This window comes from Cloeon dipterum, chromosome X, assembly GCF_949628265.1.
Source record: "Cloeon dipterum chromosome X, ieCloDipt1.1, whole genome shotgun sequence".
Lineage (NCBI taxonomy): Eukaryota > Metazoa > Arthropoda > Insecta > Ephemeroptera > Baetidae > Cloeon > Cloeon dipterum.
The window spans coordinates 19,398,499-19,412,744 of NC_088790.1; the positions used below are offsets into that span (position 1 = coordinate 19,398,499).

The 14,246-nt window shown below is 39.1% G+C and overlaps 4 protein-coding genes across 5 annotated transcripts in view; 2 read left to right on the forward strand and 2 right to left on the reverse strand.

The window, feature by feature from the left end:
- Positions 1-376: 376 nt before the first annotated feature.
- Positions 377-3,355, reverse strand: LOC135946703 (bis(5'-adenosyl)-triphosphatase enpp4-like). The gene is made up of 7 exons (XM_065495027.1): positions 2,840-3,355; positions 2,495-2,772; positions 2,252-2,442; positions 1,725-1,934; positions 1,413-1,670; positions 898-1,003; positions 377-837 (listed from the first exon to the last, which is right to left on the reverse strand). Exons 1-7 carry the CDS (start codon positions 3,176-3,178, stop codon positions 735-737), a joined length of 1,485 nt encoding a protein of 494 aa, XP_065351099.1. The 5' UTR covers positions 3,179-3,355; the 3' UTR covers positions 377-734.
- A 269-nt stretch (positions 3,356-3,624) lies between these two features.
- The window catches only part of Apt1 (Acyl-protein thioesterase 1), a 38,310-nt gene continuing 27,688 nt past the window's right edge, over positions 3,625-14,246 (forward strand). Inside the window, exons 1-8 of one of the 2 annotated variants that reach the window (XR_010575540.1) lie at positions 3,625-3,906; positions 4,047-4,078; positions 4,301-4,366; positions 4,744-4,791; positions 4,848-4,992; positions 5,396-5,497; positions 5,555-5,719; positions 5,780-5,910. Coding sequence is in view for 1 of the 2 variants with exons in the window: in XM_065495031.1 (XP_065351103.1) it covers positions 3,856-3,906; positions 4,047-4,078; positions 4,301-4,366; positions 4,744-4,791; positions 4,848-4,992; positions 5,396-5,497; positions 5,555-5,719; positions 5,780-5,830 (660 nt within the window). In the remaining variant the exon portion in view is untranslated. Of the gene's footprint in view, positions 3,907-4,046; positions 4,079-4,300; positions 4,367-4,743; positions 4,792-4,847; positions 4,993-5,395; positions 5,498-5,554; positions 5,720-5,779; positions 6,830-14,246 lie in introns of those variants that run through there. The other variant, XM_065495031.1, reaches the window with a different exon arrangement.
- On the reverse strand, positions 6,689-7,713 carry PDCD-5 (programmed cell death 5). The gene is made up of 5 exons (XM_065495033.1): positions 7,587-7,713; positions 7,408-7,493; positions 7,253-7,346; positions 7,040-7,200; positions 6,689-6,935 (listed from the first exon to the last, which is right to left on the reverse strand). The coding sequence occupies exons 2-5, from the start codon at positions 7,486-7,488 to the stop codon at positions 6,885-6,887; spliced, it is 387 nt and encodes a 128-aa protein (XP_065351105.1). The 5' UTR covers positions 7,489-7,493; positions 7,587-7,713; the 3' UTR covers positions 6,689-6,884.
- Positions 7,950-14,146, forward strand: LOC135946702 (putative exonuclease GOR). Its single transcript, XM_065495026.1, has 13 exons — positions 7,950-8,285; positions 8,555-8,862; positions 8,927-9,256; positions 9,368-9,598; positions 9,648-9,719; positions 9,774-9,842; positions 9,901-10,038; positions 10,415-10,544; positions 12,217-12,489; positions 12,777-13,071; positions 13,131-13,272; positions 13,374-13,491; positions 13,550-14,146. The coding sequence occupies exons 1-13, from the start codon at positions 8,189-8,191 to the stop codon at positions 13,630-13,632; spliced, it is 2,286 nt and encodes a 761-aa protein (XP_065351098.1). The 5' UTR covers positions 7,950-8,188; the 3' UTR covers positions 13,633-14,146.

Here is a 14,246-nt window from a genome sequence, read left to right on the forward strand (position 1 = left end):
GCCAGGCTAAATATTTAGTAATTTTATGTAATGATCTGATCAAATTATTACAATTTGATTGTATTGATAGTTCTAGTTAGCGTACTAAAACATCGATAGGAATAAAAATTAATTTTCAGTGTTGGTCAAGGTTTAGCTATTGAATTTTGTAAAATCATATCGCTCACATATTTAATCACATTACATATTTATTTGGGATAGTTGGGGATAATTAAAAAAAAATCATTCTAATTTCCGATAACAGCATTTCCATAAATATCACTCTGTGTTTGAAGAGAATTCACAGTGATAAATAATCTAGTTTGAGTCCTAGATTAAATATTTATTATGTTAATCAATGTTTAAAAATAAAGGCATAAAAATAAAGCATCAAAAATACCTTTTGCTAGCAAAATTTTGCACTTTTATTATTCAATGCCATCAGCAGCGTTTTGCAAGATTTGACATTCATAGTTTCAAAAGTCTTATATAGTTTTGAGATGAAAATAAAAGTTTACAGCACAGTCAATTAAGTATTTGTTTTTGCGTATTTTGCAACACATACTTTGACAAGTTTCCATAGAGAAGGAGCAGTGAAATATGTCTCTCTAAGTGGTCATTTGTTTAGTTAAAGTTAATATCAGTGTTTAAGTATATAGACACTCAATTTCCACACAATATTACAAAGTAAAAGTCTGGAAAAAAATACCACAGCATGTGAAAATTTCGTTATTGACTAACTGTAAGCAGTTTGATTAGGACGAGTCGCCGCTGAGAAGGTGCTGCTCCTCGACGTTCCCGTTGACTATCTCCACCATGATTTCCTCGTTTTCCTCCACCTCGAGAGACTGCATGCCTCTGTTTGGGAAATAAATTGACAGTAAATTTCATGTTGGTATGAAACAAGGAAAATCATACCTGTAAGGTTGCGTGCACTCATCTGAATGGCGTTTATTAATCAGCCGCCGAGTGGCAACGATACCAGTACCTCCGATAATTAGCACGGCGAGAGACACGCATGTGACTGCAGACATCACCACCAAATTTAAACAAACGGAAGAACAGGATTACTTGTCATTAAAATTAAAAACAAATTGGTTTAATCAAACATTTTTGGCAATACATCAATATAAAATTGGAAGATTTTCAACAAGTCTGGTTGAGATTTCAATTTTTAACTTTAAGTTTTGATAATTTCTTTGTGCTCGTTCAGAAAGAAATGGGTTTTAAGGATAAGTAAGTAACGCTATTTATTGTGACCAGTTGTTTTAAAATTATGTAAATTTAAACTGGGAAAAACTAGTGATAAATTTGGAAAACCAATAACTATAAAACTTAGAGAAAAAAAGAAGAGTTTATTGCTAGATGAATTATGCATAATATGCATAACAATAACAAACAATTTAATTGCTTTCAGTTAGTTTTTCTCTCACATGTGATGAGAAGAGAGGAGAGGCTAGGCGTGATGTGGTGCGCCCTGAGGAGGGACAAAGTGTCCGCACTCAGGGTGCCGTTAGTGGCGTGCGCTGGCAGCCTGAGCATGTGGCTCCACAAGGAGAACAGGTCGATGGAATGCAACTGCGGCGCTTGGTAGTCCTCTCGGATGCTGGGCCCAAACGCCAGGAAGAAGGGCTGCATTTTGCGTTCCAGGTTGTCGTAGCCATGCAGGCCATACCTGTGGCTGCTGGAGGCTATCAGAGGAAAAGGGTGAAATCTGATTTCTGCACTAGGTGAAGGTAACTTACGCGTGAAGTTGTATTTCTTGGCGTACTCGACGATGGCCTGGCGTAGGTCGTCAAAGGCGTAGCCCTCCTTGGCCACCAGCAGGATGGGTGGAGCGCGGCGGCAATTGGCAACCTTCCAATGTTCTGGCAGGTTGTCTTTGGTGAACACGTCGAAAGTGCGGTACTGCTGAGAGGCCCACTCCAGTTGTCTTAGCAGATTTGGTAGCTCACCTGATGAAATAAAAATTGTTGCGTGGAGACGGAGAGGTACTTTGAAGTCATTACAAAGCCATACAAAATTAGTAAAAACAAGAAAACAACAAGTAAAAATGACGTTATAAAAATTACTCTGGGGTTAGCCTGGTTAAGCTCAAAACTTAATATTTTTCACGCCTTCATGTTAAATTTTTCCCTCAGGTAAAACACATGTTTTTTTTAAACTCATAATGTTATTGACTGGAAATTATAAATTAAGCACTTTTTAACTATTTTTCTTCCTTAGATTGAATTCTGTGGCAATAATCAAATTTGTTACAAAACCTACATACCAGGGTTGGGGTAAACGTGGATGACAGGTGACGTGCCAACCCTGAGATAGAGAGACGAGTCTACAATTTTGTTGAGATCAATTATGCGGTGCTCATCTGTCTCGGTCATGCCGTGGTCACTGACAATGAAGGTGTCCACGCTCTCAGTCAGGTTGTATCTCTCGAGCTGATCAGCCAGATAGCCAATGTAGCTGAATTCAGCCGGTTAGGAAAATCTGTCAAAACTAAGGAATTTGGAAGTACCTATCAACGTTCTTTATTTGCTCTGTGACCTCGTCAGACTCTGAGCCAAACGCGTGAGCGTGGGTGTCAGGCTCCTCCATGTACAGCATGACTAGATTGGCAGAGCTGTGCTGCTGCGTCAACCACGACATGACCACATCGACTCGACGCTGGAAGCTCCACTTGGAGTCCCACTTATGAATGAAAGTAGGCACAACTCCTCTGTGGTAACTGAACTCGCTTCCTGGCCACATCATGACACCACTATTCCGCTCCTTACTGGAAATTTCGTTGAGAGTCTGCGAAAATGAAGTAGATATTTATTTATTAGTCTCTGATTTTCAAATCAGAATATATATTTTTTACCCAAATGGGCATGATTTGGTCGTTGTAGTGCCACAATTCTGCGCTGTAATTGACTGTTCTGTTGTACTGAGGATCGAACACGTGGTTGGCAAGCACGCCGTGGCTCTCAGGGTAAAGACCCGTTGCCAGCGATTGGTGGTTTGGAAAAGTTTTTGTCTCGAAAACGTTCATCAGGTCACCGTGCGACCCAATTTTCTTCAGTCGGTCAAAGTTCGGCGAGGAAATTCGGTCGAAATAGTCGTGCCGGAAGCCATCAAAGGAGACTATTAAGACGGCAGGGTCTGTGGTGAGAACGGGCAGGATCAGGCAAGAGAGAACGAGGAAAGCCCAACAAGCCATCTTCGCTAATTGTGGTCTTTGACGTCGGCAGGCGGGCAATTTGCGTGATTCAACACAATGCTACGCCATTCTTATCCAAACCTCGATGGAAGCACTGTTGTAGAGGCCATGCGAGGGCCTTGTGTCCACACTTTTTTACGTAGCAAACAGAAATTTTCCTCTCTTGTTTACGAAACTCTGGAATCATATGGATGTATGCCCTTTAAAAAGTGACGTGCAAGTAGGCGTTGAAAAATTCTTCAAAATATTTGGTAAAAAGTCCTCATGTAAACAAAAATCTGATTTAGAGTAAAAGTAAAAAACTATTTTTATCTTAATTTAAGATATTTTAAACAATTTTATACTTAAATTTTAATTTAAAAGATAAAAAAATTGTATATTCGCACTCCTTTCCGTACTCTCCAAACCCGAGAATCGGCCATGTCCACGACGCGAGCGCTCTCCGTTTTGTTTCAGCACTTGAGCAGCTGACCAATGACAGGTTAGGCCGACCGCGGTGTTGGTGTTCTTTGTTTTTCTGTGCCCCATAAGCATTCAGCGGTCGCGTATCGTAAATTCGATTATTTCCACTGATTCACGTCCAGCTAGGCAGCAGAGGAGGACCGCGGCTCTTTAGTTGGGCCATCGTTTGCTTTTTTTACCACTCGGCCATCGACTCAACTCTCGCAGGAACGACCATGGCTGCAAGTCCGGTAGTCATCGCTGCCTCAGCTAAACACACCGCCACGGTATGAATTCAAATTTGGAACAATAAATACAATGCTACTCACCCAGCAACCCCTTGATTCGGCCATGAAAAATATAATACGCCCTCCAGCCCACGTTCTTGTTATCCGCCAGGCATTTCTAATCGATTTTATTTTCTTAGGTCATTTTTCTTCACGGACTCGGCGACACTGGGTATGCAATTATTATTTTTACATTATTTAGTGTTGGCACAGTTTCTTCTCTTTTGATCAGGCAGAGACTGCATGAGCTCTCTTTTTTGAAATTGACAAACCAAGTTCTAAAAGCTTAACACAAGTTACATAGCCTGTAGTCTGTGTAAAACATCTTGATGTGACAGCCTATTCTCATAACCTACGATAGATTTTTATGCTGATTATGCAAACTTTTTTGCAGACATGGTTGGGCGAGTGGAATGGCTGCTATCCGACCTCCTCACGTCAAAGTTATTTGTCCTACGGCGTAAGTAATAACTGATTGTGAAAAACAGATTATATAGAAGAAATATACTTATTATAGTTTTGTTTGTAACCATTTGCATTTCAATTTGAATTTAATGTCTAAGCCTAGTAGGGCGGCTGTCTGAACCGGCTGCAGCTGAATTTTGGATCGGTGGCTGAGCATTTTTGCCGCCGCTGGCTCATCTTTCAACCAGCAGCTAACATGGCCGGAGCAGGCTTGGCCAAAGCAGACGGTTGATCACGTTACCCAGAATTAGTGACTGGCTGAGACTTCTCTAATTTTATTACAAATTGCTTGATCAATTAATGATAGGCTCAACTTAATTCTCATCTAAAATAATTGTTGGAAGCAAAAGACTTATGTGAGTCTAATTTCAGTCCTACCATGCCTGTGACTCTGAACGCTGGATTCAGGATGCCATCTTGGTAAGAACAATTAACATTACATTTTTTCGCGTCTTACTAAGAGTATGACCTGGCAGGTTTGACCTCCGTTCCCTGGACGCGGACGGTCCTGAGGATGAGGAAGGCATCAAGAATGCTTGCAACTTAGTTCATAAAATGATCGATGAAGAAGTTAAAGAGGGTATCGCCTCGGAACGCATTGTCATCGGCGGATTCTCCCAGGTTCTGAAAACAAACAATCCTAATTATTAAATAAGGAAATCAATTTTTGTTGGGGGTTAGATTTAGATCAGTTAAATCTTTAGTTCTTAAGGATGGTAAGTTTTTAACTGAAAGCTAAAACTGCTATTTAGAGTCGTTGCCTTCGTTTTATGTTTATTTTCCTTGTAAACATATTTATTCCTTTTAAACATTTATTCCTTTTAAATATATTTATTGTATTTTTCCAACTTCAGTTGAGGCTGAAGATTAAAAAATAATCGCAACTACACAAATAATGGAAAACACTACAGTTTGATAGGTTCTGAACTGCATTTAAAATGTGAAACAAATTTATTTTAATCCATTACCGTTGAGTTGGTTTCTCTAATAACTTAATTCATGGCAAACTGATGTCGCATTCCAGGGTGGCGCTCTGGCCCTCTACTCTGCTCTCCGCAGCAACAAGACCTTGGGCGGCGTGATGGCATTGTCTTGCTGGCTACCGATGCATCGTCAGTTTCCTGGGGTTAGTCTTTCAAGGCGTCTCAATTCGCCAGTAAATAAATGAATACTAAAATTGCAGGCTGCCGTTGGCAACAAGGACATTCCGTTTGTCCAATGTCACGGAGACTGTGATCCGGTTGTGCCGTATAAATGGGGCCAGGCCACCGCGACGCTGATGAAGCAGTTTCTCTCCAAGGCCGAATTCAGAACCTACAGAGGAATGGCCCACGGATCCTCTGACGAGGTCAGTGTCAACTGACGTTTTAGCAGTGATATTCTGATTAGTTTTAATTTTTTCTCCTAGGAAATGAGAGACTTGAAGAAATTCCTTGAGGCAAACCTGCCTCCTCAGTAGGCAGAAGTTGTTATCCCCCCAAGGCAGGTCCGGCAGTCATTAATTTGTCCTCGTCAGCTGGAGATCTGGCCAAAGAATGCCAATCACTTTTCAAGCATCATTTTATGCTAGCGACACCTGAAACGCCCTCCGTTGGCGCAATTTGGTTTTTATTTAATAATAATTGCAAAGTTTCCTCCTTAAACTGTCTGTTTACATAGCTTTTATTTACAACTTGGAAGATTTCCTTAATCCTGGCTGGATTTATTAGTTCTTGTAACTACTACTAAATTGCTTTTTAACAGTGGAAGTGGGTCATAAATTGCTGATTGTGAGTTTTTGAGTGATCGTTGCAGTCCCTTTTGTTCATGGAAGTCATTCTTCCAAGTATTAGATCTGCTCTGAAAAATTATTGTACCTCTTGAGGTCCCAATTTCACAACTCAGTATTATTTTAATTGTTCTGACTTTCTCATTTTAAGTACCTTGCAGACAAGTTGAACCAAAATTATACTCTGGAATATTGTGCCCACATAATAATCAATCTATTTGACTTGAACTTAGAATGTGGTTTTGTCATTGATGCAAAGATCCAAACCAGCAGAAGATGGGGAACCTTGTTATTAATCTAGAAAGGAAAGGCCACTGTAATCTGAAAATGCATTTCTTAACCTTGTTTAGTGGTAAATTAACACATGGGTAGGTTTGAGAGCTGTAAAATATCAAGCAGAGTCCGCTGTTTGTATTGAACTGGAGAACTGCGACTCTAATGTATCAAAATTTGATGAGGCAAGCTGCAATTGTATGAACCATAAATAGAAATGTAGCAGTTGTGTTCAAAGGGGCTGTATGCAATACAGCAATCAAAGTCATCATATTCTGTTATTTTCTTATTATATTTTGCCTTCTTTCATTGTGTTAGTTCGTTTTGGAAAGGAATTGATTGCAATTTTGTATCAAAATCTTCAATTCTTTTGGCTTGCCTAATTTTGAACAAATAAAAAATCAACCCCTATATTAATCGGTTGTGTCATTTCAATCCGGATAATGCATTATGATAAATAGTTGGAGCGTTCTCACAGATCAAGTTCATCATCAGAGTCGAGTGTAGCTCTTCTTCTATCAAACTGGAAAAATATTTTCTAGCATTAAAACCAGAACACTAAAAATATTTTGTTTTTTAGTCGTTGCACTAACTAATTAGACTCTGTAGTTAATAATCAATACTTACACTGACAGAGCTTTGCGACTTTGAGCTGCTCACGTTTTCCAAAATATTTTTGAGTTGTTCCTCGCCTAGCTGGCCTTGGATGCGACCTCTTTGTGCCATCGAGATGAGCATGGTTTCGACTTGCCGCGCTTTTTCTGGCTTGGCTATTTGCAGAGTATTCACTGAAATCAAAATAATGTTAAAGACTGAATTAATACATGATAAATCATGTACATCTGGCTCTAGCATCTTGGCTGAGAATTTGTGACAGCATAGAGTTTTTCATTTCATTTTGTTGTCTCATTCGATCCTCAGCTTCACTGGCATTCTACAAAAGTATGTACGGTGGTATTTTAGAATGATTTTGAGATGATTATTTTCAAACAAACCGCTCCTCGCGCTCCTCCTTGCTCTGCTCTGAGCTGTGCCATCCTTTTAGCTCTAATTTCGGCCAACTCTGCGTCGTCCATGATTGCTGAAATTTTATTTATTTATGTAATTAGAATAAAAATGTATCAATGATGTAGCCAAAGCAGTAAAAAAAAGCTTGACAGAGTCTGACACTCACGCAGGTGTACAAATCTAGTGGAGGTCTAATGGGTGGGTGTTGTTATAAGGAAAACGAGTTCAGTGTGTGTGTGCGTGAGTGCGAGTCAGGACGACAGGACACAGTGAAAACTAAAAAGTGGGCGTGGTAGCAGACAGCAACTTGCGAGTGGGAGTTTCTCACAACGCAGTAAGTTTCAATAATTGCCACAAGATGTCACTAACGCACAAGTCATGCTTCATAAAATATGTACTTCATACTTGATTATTTCTTGACTTGTTGAATCTAGCCACCGCCAGGCTGCCAGCAGTTAAGGTGTAGTATCCTGCGCAGTGGGGAGTTGTGTTGTGCACTTGGTGTAGGAGGCGTGGTTTTTGTTATGATTGTAAATTGTAACTCGGCGTTCTAGCTCTTCCCAAAATTCTCTTGGTTTATTCTTTTTGTTGTTTCGTAAGTGAATTCGAAAACGCACCGAATCGTGAATTACCTGGCTGTCTCTCGTTTCGCCGTGATTTATAATAACGGACTGACAACATCATAGCTATTTTGAGACAACGCCGACCAACTTCGACTTTTGGACCACTTTTGAGCCGAAAAAGTGCGTGCTTGAAATGTTTTGAGGAATGCTCCCATCGAAGGGAAAATTTTCTCTTTACGTTTGTCCGCACCTCTACACCAGCAAATGTGGCAGGCCCTACTGCCAATACAGTCATGCTGCCGGTAGGTTATGTCAGTCAAAAAGTTAAAAAAATGCAAAAATTGAACACGGCCACTAAGAGAAAATAAATGTTTTGCATTTTGTCCATCTCTTTTTTTCATACATGAATGACGTTGAAAAAATTTGAAAATTTTCATTTTGTGGTTTATTCCTCACATAAACTCGAGATAAAACGTACGCATTTCTGGCGGAAACAAAGCCGTCTGAAAATTATTGCTATAGACGTAGAAAATTTCATGATATCACATGACTTTATGAAAATTTATTGCAGAAATCACTTCAGACGCAATTCCCTCGAGGTTGCACTGCGACACCTTTGATCTTGAGTCGTTGTTTGAAGGGAGGAGTGCTCCATCTTCGCCGCTTCCACTCAAGACAACCTCAAATGTCGTGGTTCAAGAGGATGATTTGGTTCCCCAATTGGAGGCCCTCTTCGGCATGGAGGGGGCGCCAGACTTGTCACGATATGAAAAAGACTCCACCACATACCAGCCGCCAACGTACGAACCAACCCCTAAAAACAAACTGGCAAATAAGTCAACCACTGTTCCTCGCACTAGCCATGCCTCTCACAATCAGGTACTGTTTGTTTTTCCTTTTGAAAACCAGTCAACACCATATAATTTACTATACTCCCCTGCAGGAAAAGACATCAGTCAAAATAATAGAGGAGTATGATCCGTCGCCAAGGTCTGAACCCAGTTCATACATACCCACCAAAAAAGCTGAAAAGCGCAAGAGCTCCAGCAGGAAAGATGGGGACTCTAGCAAAAAAAGCTCGTCAAAACATAGAGAACGCAGCAAATCTTCCAAATCTAGTAGTAGCAGCAGCAGTTCAACCTCCAAACACTCTTCGGATAGGCACAAAAAAAGCTCTTCTCATCGGCACAGCAAGAAAGAAGTGGAGCGTACCACTAAGGAAATTATTGTTCTATCAGATGATGACAACGGCAATGACGATAATTATTCCATGGTCAGCGTTTTTTTTCCATTTTGCTAATATATCTTTTCTAATTGATTTTGTTTAAAAAGTTTGACAAGGCTTTACGTAGGTTGGAAATTAAATCAATTTATTGCACTGCAGGATTCTCCTTCTCCAGTCGAAATTTCTGATGGTGAAACAAAGACCAAGAAACGCAAATTGGACGAAACCTCAGAAGCTAACAACAAGAATGCAGCTTTGGTTACGGAACCTGCTGCTCTGGATCAAGCAGTGATAGATAAGAAGAAGAGAATTGCCCACATGTCAAACAGTGGCCCAAGTGTGAAACGAAATGCAATAAAAATTCGACCAGTTCCGCTTTCCATGGCACAGGTAAAATATTGCTATGATGTTAAAAATTATTATTTAAATTGGACTGCAGGTTCTATCTAATAGACTGAAAATGCAACAAGAGAAGAAAGTTGTTACCACAAGTCAAGGAAATTTGCATGAGGTTAGTGATTTGGCTTCTTGGAGTGAAAATCATTTAATTCTTGCTTATTTCTAGGATCAAGGCACAAGGATGGGCTGCCAGCCCAAAGGAAAAGTCAGGGTCGCCCATCAGCCAAAGGCAATAGTAAGCCTTGCAAAACTGTTGTTATCATCATTTTTTTAACATCCTGTTATTATTTTAGGATCCAAAATTAATAGTGCGGCCAAAGATTATGCCTGCCCCTTCCAAAATTCCTGCTGTAAGGCGCCAGTATGTTCTTGACAAACTCTTTGATTCCTATCTGGAGCTCTTGAATGACCCCTCTGAAGCTTCAAACAAGGTAATCATTTGGATTTTAATCAGTATGATTGGTGTGAAAGCCGCGCTCAAATTACTAAACACAACATCACTGTAATCAAAATGTGTCAGAGCCAAAATATTTTTACTAAAAAATAAATAAATAAATAAATATTTTGAAACTGTTTGAACGTAACAAACAATTGAAAACCGAGTCAGTTCACCTTTGAACGATCTCGTTTTTATTGTTCTCAGTTTATGGTGTGACGATTAATGCTGAAAAACTTATTTTTCACGAAGTCCATTCTGGTATAAATTGCTTCCTCCAAATAAAAATAAGTTTGTTGGTCTTTGTGTTGGGCCGCTCTCACATATAGCCTGGAAAGATTCTCTTTTTCATCCCGTGTTTTCCTTGGCAGGCATCAGAACTCGAGCTGTCCATCTTAAAGAAAGCCACTACGCCAAGCGCCTACACAAGCTCTTTCATCAAGGAGCAGAGAACAATCGTTGCGATGATCAACGGAAATGAACCTGCGTCAACACCAAAAGGTAAGAAAAGCTCTTTTAATTTTGCTCCATTGAAGACAAAAAATCTGTAAAAAGAGACATAGATAGGCATCATTGAATCAATTTTATATTTGAGCAGTTCTCCGCGAAATTGGAGGTCGATTGGACACGATTTTATTGGTGATTAAATATTTAGGTGACAATGTGCTTTAAATACTCGTTAGTAGATGGTGAAATTCCAAGTTTGAAGCTCGGAAATGGTGGCGTTCCCTATTTTTGAGGTATCTCAAAATTCCTCGAAAAACGAATTCTGTTAATGAAAGGTGGACAAACTTTTTTATCTCAGGGTCACGTCAGGGACAGACCCTGAAAGTCGATTTTGACCTTCCTAGGCCTACCCTAAGCCCTTTTGGTGTTTCTAAGCAAATGAAATGTGAAAAAATATACTTGACGAATGAGAAGCGAACTCGTTGCTTGAATGTCTATGCAGGGTTGAACAGCCTCGAGCCGGTTTTTAATTTTCAAATTAGAATTGCAGCTTAACTGTCGCGATTGCACCTATGAAACTTGGTGTAGTTGTGCAGAATTTCACGGGATACATTTCAGCCCTGAACCCCGAAAAAAATGAAGTAGGAAATCATCCCTTAATTTTGAATTTTCAAAAAGGTCGCGAAAGGTGACCTTGACCTTTGATCTGCGAGTTGCAAAGTTGTTCAGAATCGAAAACTAGTTTAGGCGGTGAAAATTTTAAGGGGATACCTCAACGCATACAAAAGTTGCAGTCCTCCATTAATTAACAGAATTCGTTTTTTGAGGAATTTTGAGATACCGAACAAATAGGGAGCGCCCCCCATTCCTATACTTCAAACTTTGAATTTTACTATCTTTTAACGAGTGCTTTCAGCAAATATAATTGTCACGTATATATATTTCAACGCCAAAAAATCGCGTCCAATCGACCTTCCGGTTCGTGTAGAACTGCTCATTTTTCCTTTCATTGAGGATCAAAAGCAAAGAAACGACTGACAAAATCATTACCCTGTTTTTAATTCAATTCTTACACCTAAAAACATTGACTGTAAAAACACTACTTGCCTTGTTATGATTGAACCGTGGGGATAGCATGAAACCTCTAAATTATTATCTATCAGTGAGCTTTCATAACATCAACATAGTGACATTTGAATCACATGACGAAAAATTTCAGTGATATTTCAAATAACCAAATGATGTTCACGATTCTGGGCTACTACTCGCGTAAGAAAGCATTATTTGTTTTATTTATTTATATAATTTATCTTTCTGCGCAACTCTGACAAACGCTCTTTTCATTTCATCTCATTATTTATTTTTCCTTTGACATGTGTTCTTTTCCTATTCAAGAGTCAACGCACTGAAAACTGGAATCATCTTTAAAAATCATCATAATTTTTAAGCGTGTTTCCAAAATTCTATTCAAATAACCACCTATTGTTTGAATGAGCCTGTTAAAAAATTTATCTTGTGATTTTGTGAAAGTTGTGGCAATCTCAAGTTCTGTGGTGTCCTTTTTTGAACGTACAATAGGCACACCAATTAATTTAATGCCATGAGTCGGTTGAATCAAGTGTTCACACTTAATGATTGGCTTTTCCGTCAGTTAAATATTCTTGGTGATTTTTCCAGTAATTTATATTTTTCCTTGTCGAAATTTGTTTCTCTTTCTCTGTTCCAGACAACAACTTGTACGAGAAACTAACAGAATATGTGCTGAGTGAGGAGCAGCTTCAAGCCAATGGTTTTCCAAGGCCTGGGGAGAACGGCGAGGCATCCTTCATTGATGATCCTATGCGGAGAAAAGCGAAGCAAATTCAGCCCGTTCACAAGAATGAAAGGATTTGCGAAAGATGCCACACTCTGTACAAGGTCAATGAATTTGGAATGCCAAGAAAGCTGGACACTGATGAGCTGTGCATTTTCCACCCAGGAAAGGCATTCAAGTTAAGAGGTAATTCAAGTGGCTATACATTACTCAATTGTTGATTCTTTTATGTTTATATAAAATATGCGCATTCCTTGAAAATAAAAAATATTATTTGAAAATTAGGAAACCGTGAATTTATACAAAATCATAAAAAATTGCTGCAAGTTTGAGGCGCTGGTTGATTTAGGAAAATGCTTTTTCAGATAATTTCCTAAATTTTAAAGCTAGCGCTAGCCTATTTAGAAGAAACTTAATGGTGCTTAATGAGAAATGAAAATTAACTAATTGTCAAATACGTTTTTTCCTTGAAGAGTTCAAAGGCGACCTGACGTACATTTGCTGTAAAAAGAATGCCTCGACTGAAGGGTGTGAGGCACACATTTACCACGTTTCCGACAACCCACATTTCAATCACAAGAAAGGATTCGTTTCAACTGCGAAAAACAGCGGGAAAGACCGGAAAAAGGTGTACGCACTAGATTGTGAGATGTGCATGACGATTAACGGCTCTGAGCTGACTCGTGTTACCGTCGTTGACGACAGCAATAAAATCGTGTACGACACTCTGGTGCTTCCACGTGTTCCCATCATTGATTATGTTACAAAGTAAGTGATTTTCAAACGTATTCCTCACACAGTGACTCACTATTTTTGCTGATTTACAGGTACAGTGGCATCACTAAGGAGCTCCTTGAGGCAGGACCTACCAAGTCGCTGAAGGACGTTCAGAGGGACCTTTTGAAACTGTTCCAGCCTGACACAATTTTGATTGGACACAGTCTCCACAGCGACTTTAGAGCTCTCAAGGTATAATACTAAATATTTTCTGTACTATAAATTCCAAACTGTATATAAGTAAATTTTAAAAGATGAATTTAAAATAATTTACTCTGCGTGATGTTTTTCAGCTTATCCATGACAGAGTGATCGACACGAGTATAGTTTTTCCGCACCATGACTCAGAAAAGCGATTGTCGCTGCGGAAATTGGCTGGGATGCAACTTAGTCGGATCATCCAGGAAAACGGTAATCTTGTATTATTATTGTGTAATTTCATAACTCATTCGAATTATTATAAATGCAGAAAGCGGGCATGACAGCGCCGAAGATGCGATAACGTGCATGGACATCATGCGGGCGAAAGTTGGAGAAAAACCGATTCGTTAGCCAGCAAACCATATCAAATGGAGTGTCGATCTCATTTTGTCGCGTTTTCTTTCTTTTGTCAGCTTTAATTTCGTAATTACTGAGTGCGAGGAAAAGGATTGTGAGACTTATCAGGCAGCTTAACTTTGATCGTAATTAGTTTTATAATAAGTGAAAATTTCCTAGCCTATACTGTCATTAAGCGATTGTATTACCAGTATTGACTTTTACAAGTCATTAAGCATTGCTGTGTTGAAAATTTGAAGCTGTTCACTTCCAGCGCGATAACACTGTATAACCCATGTCACATTATTCTGTTGCATCCTAATTTTCACTTCATTGACACGATTAACTCCTAACTTGGGTTCATGATCATAATGAAAGCAACGCGCCTTGTGATTTTCACTGCTCATACTGATAAACCAGATCAACTGGAATATTTATTTTGTTTGAATAGTAATTCGTTAAGAGAGCTGTTCTGAAATGTTCTTTGTATTTAAAGAAAATAACAAAAGCTTTCAGTATTATATCTTAATGCGTTTTTCCATTTCTCAGCTAACCTCCTTTTAATTTCCTGATAAAAATTGTTAAATGTATCTTTATCAACTGATTTTAGTCATTAAATATGCATTGAA

What these genes read in the sequence shown, in the direction of transcription:
- PDCD-5 (XM_065495033.1), bottom strand. Translation starts at nt 7,488, where the DNA reads ATGGACGACGCAGAGTTGGCCGAAATTAGAGCTAAAAGGATGGCACAG. An exon ending in AAGGAGGAGCGCGAGGAGCG is followed by an intron (nt 7,347 to 7,407) that starts GTTTGTTTGAAA and finishes ATACTTTTGTAG; the next exon opens with AATGCCAGTGAAGCTGAGGA. An exon ending in CCAAGATGCTAGAGCCAGAT is followed by an intron (nt 7,201 to 7,252) that starts GTACATGATTTA and finishes TTTTGATTTCAG; the next exon opens with TGAATACTCTGCAAATAGCC.
- LOC135946702 (XM_065495026.1), top strand. Translation starts at nt 8,189, where the DNA reads ATGCTCCCATCGAAGGGAAAATTTTCTCTTTACGTTTGTCCGCACCTC. An exon ending in ATGACGATAATTATTCCATG is followed by an intron (nt 9,257 to 9,367) that starts GTCAGCGTTTTT and finishes ATTGCACTGCAG; the next exon opens with GATTCTCCTTCTCCAGTCGA. An exon ending in ACCTGCGTCAACACCAAAAG is followed by an intron (nt 10,545 to 12,216) that starts GTAAGAAAAGCT and finishes TCTCTGTTCCAG; the next exon opens with ACAACAACTTGTACGAGAAA.
- LOC135946703 (XM_065495027.1), bottom strand. Translation starts at nt 3,178, where the DNA reads ATGGCTTGTTGGGCTTTCCTCGTTCTCTCTTGCCTGATCCTGCCCGTT. An exon ending in CAAATAAAGAACGTTGATAG is followed by an intron (nt 2,443 to 2,494) that starts GTACTTCCAAAT and finishes GGCTGAATTCAG; the next exon opens with CTACATTGGCTATCTGGCTG. An exon ending in GAGTGCACGCAACCTTACAG is followed by an intron (nt 838 to 897) that starts GTATGATTTTCC and finishes TTTCCCAAACAG; the next exon opens with AGGCATGCAGTCTCTCGAGG.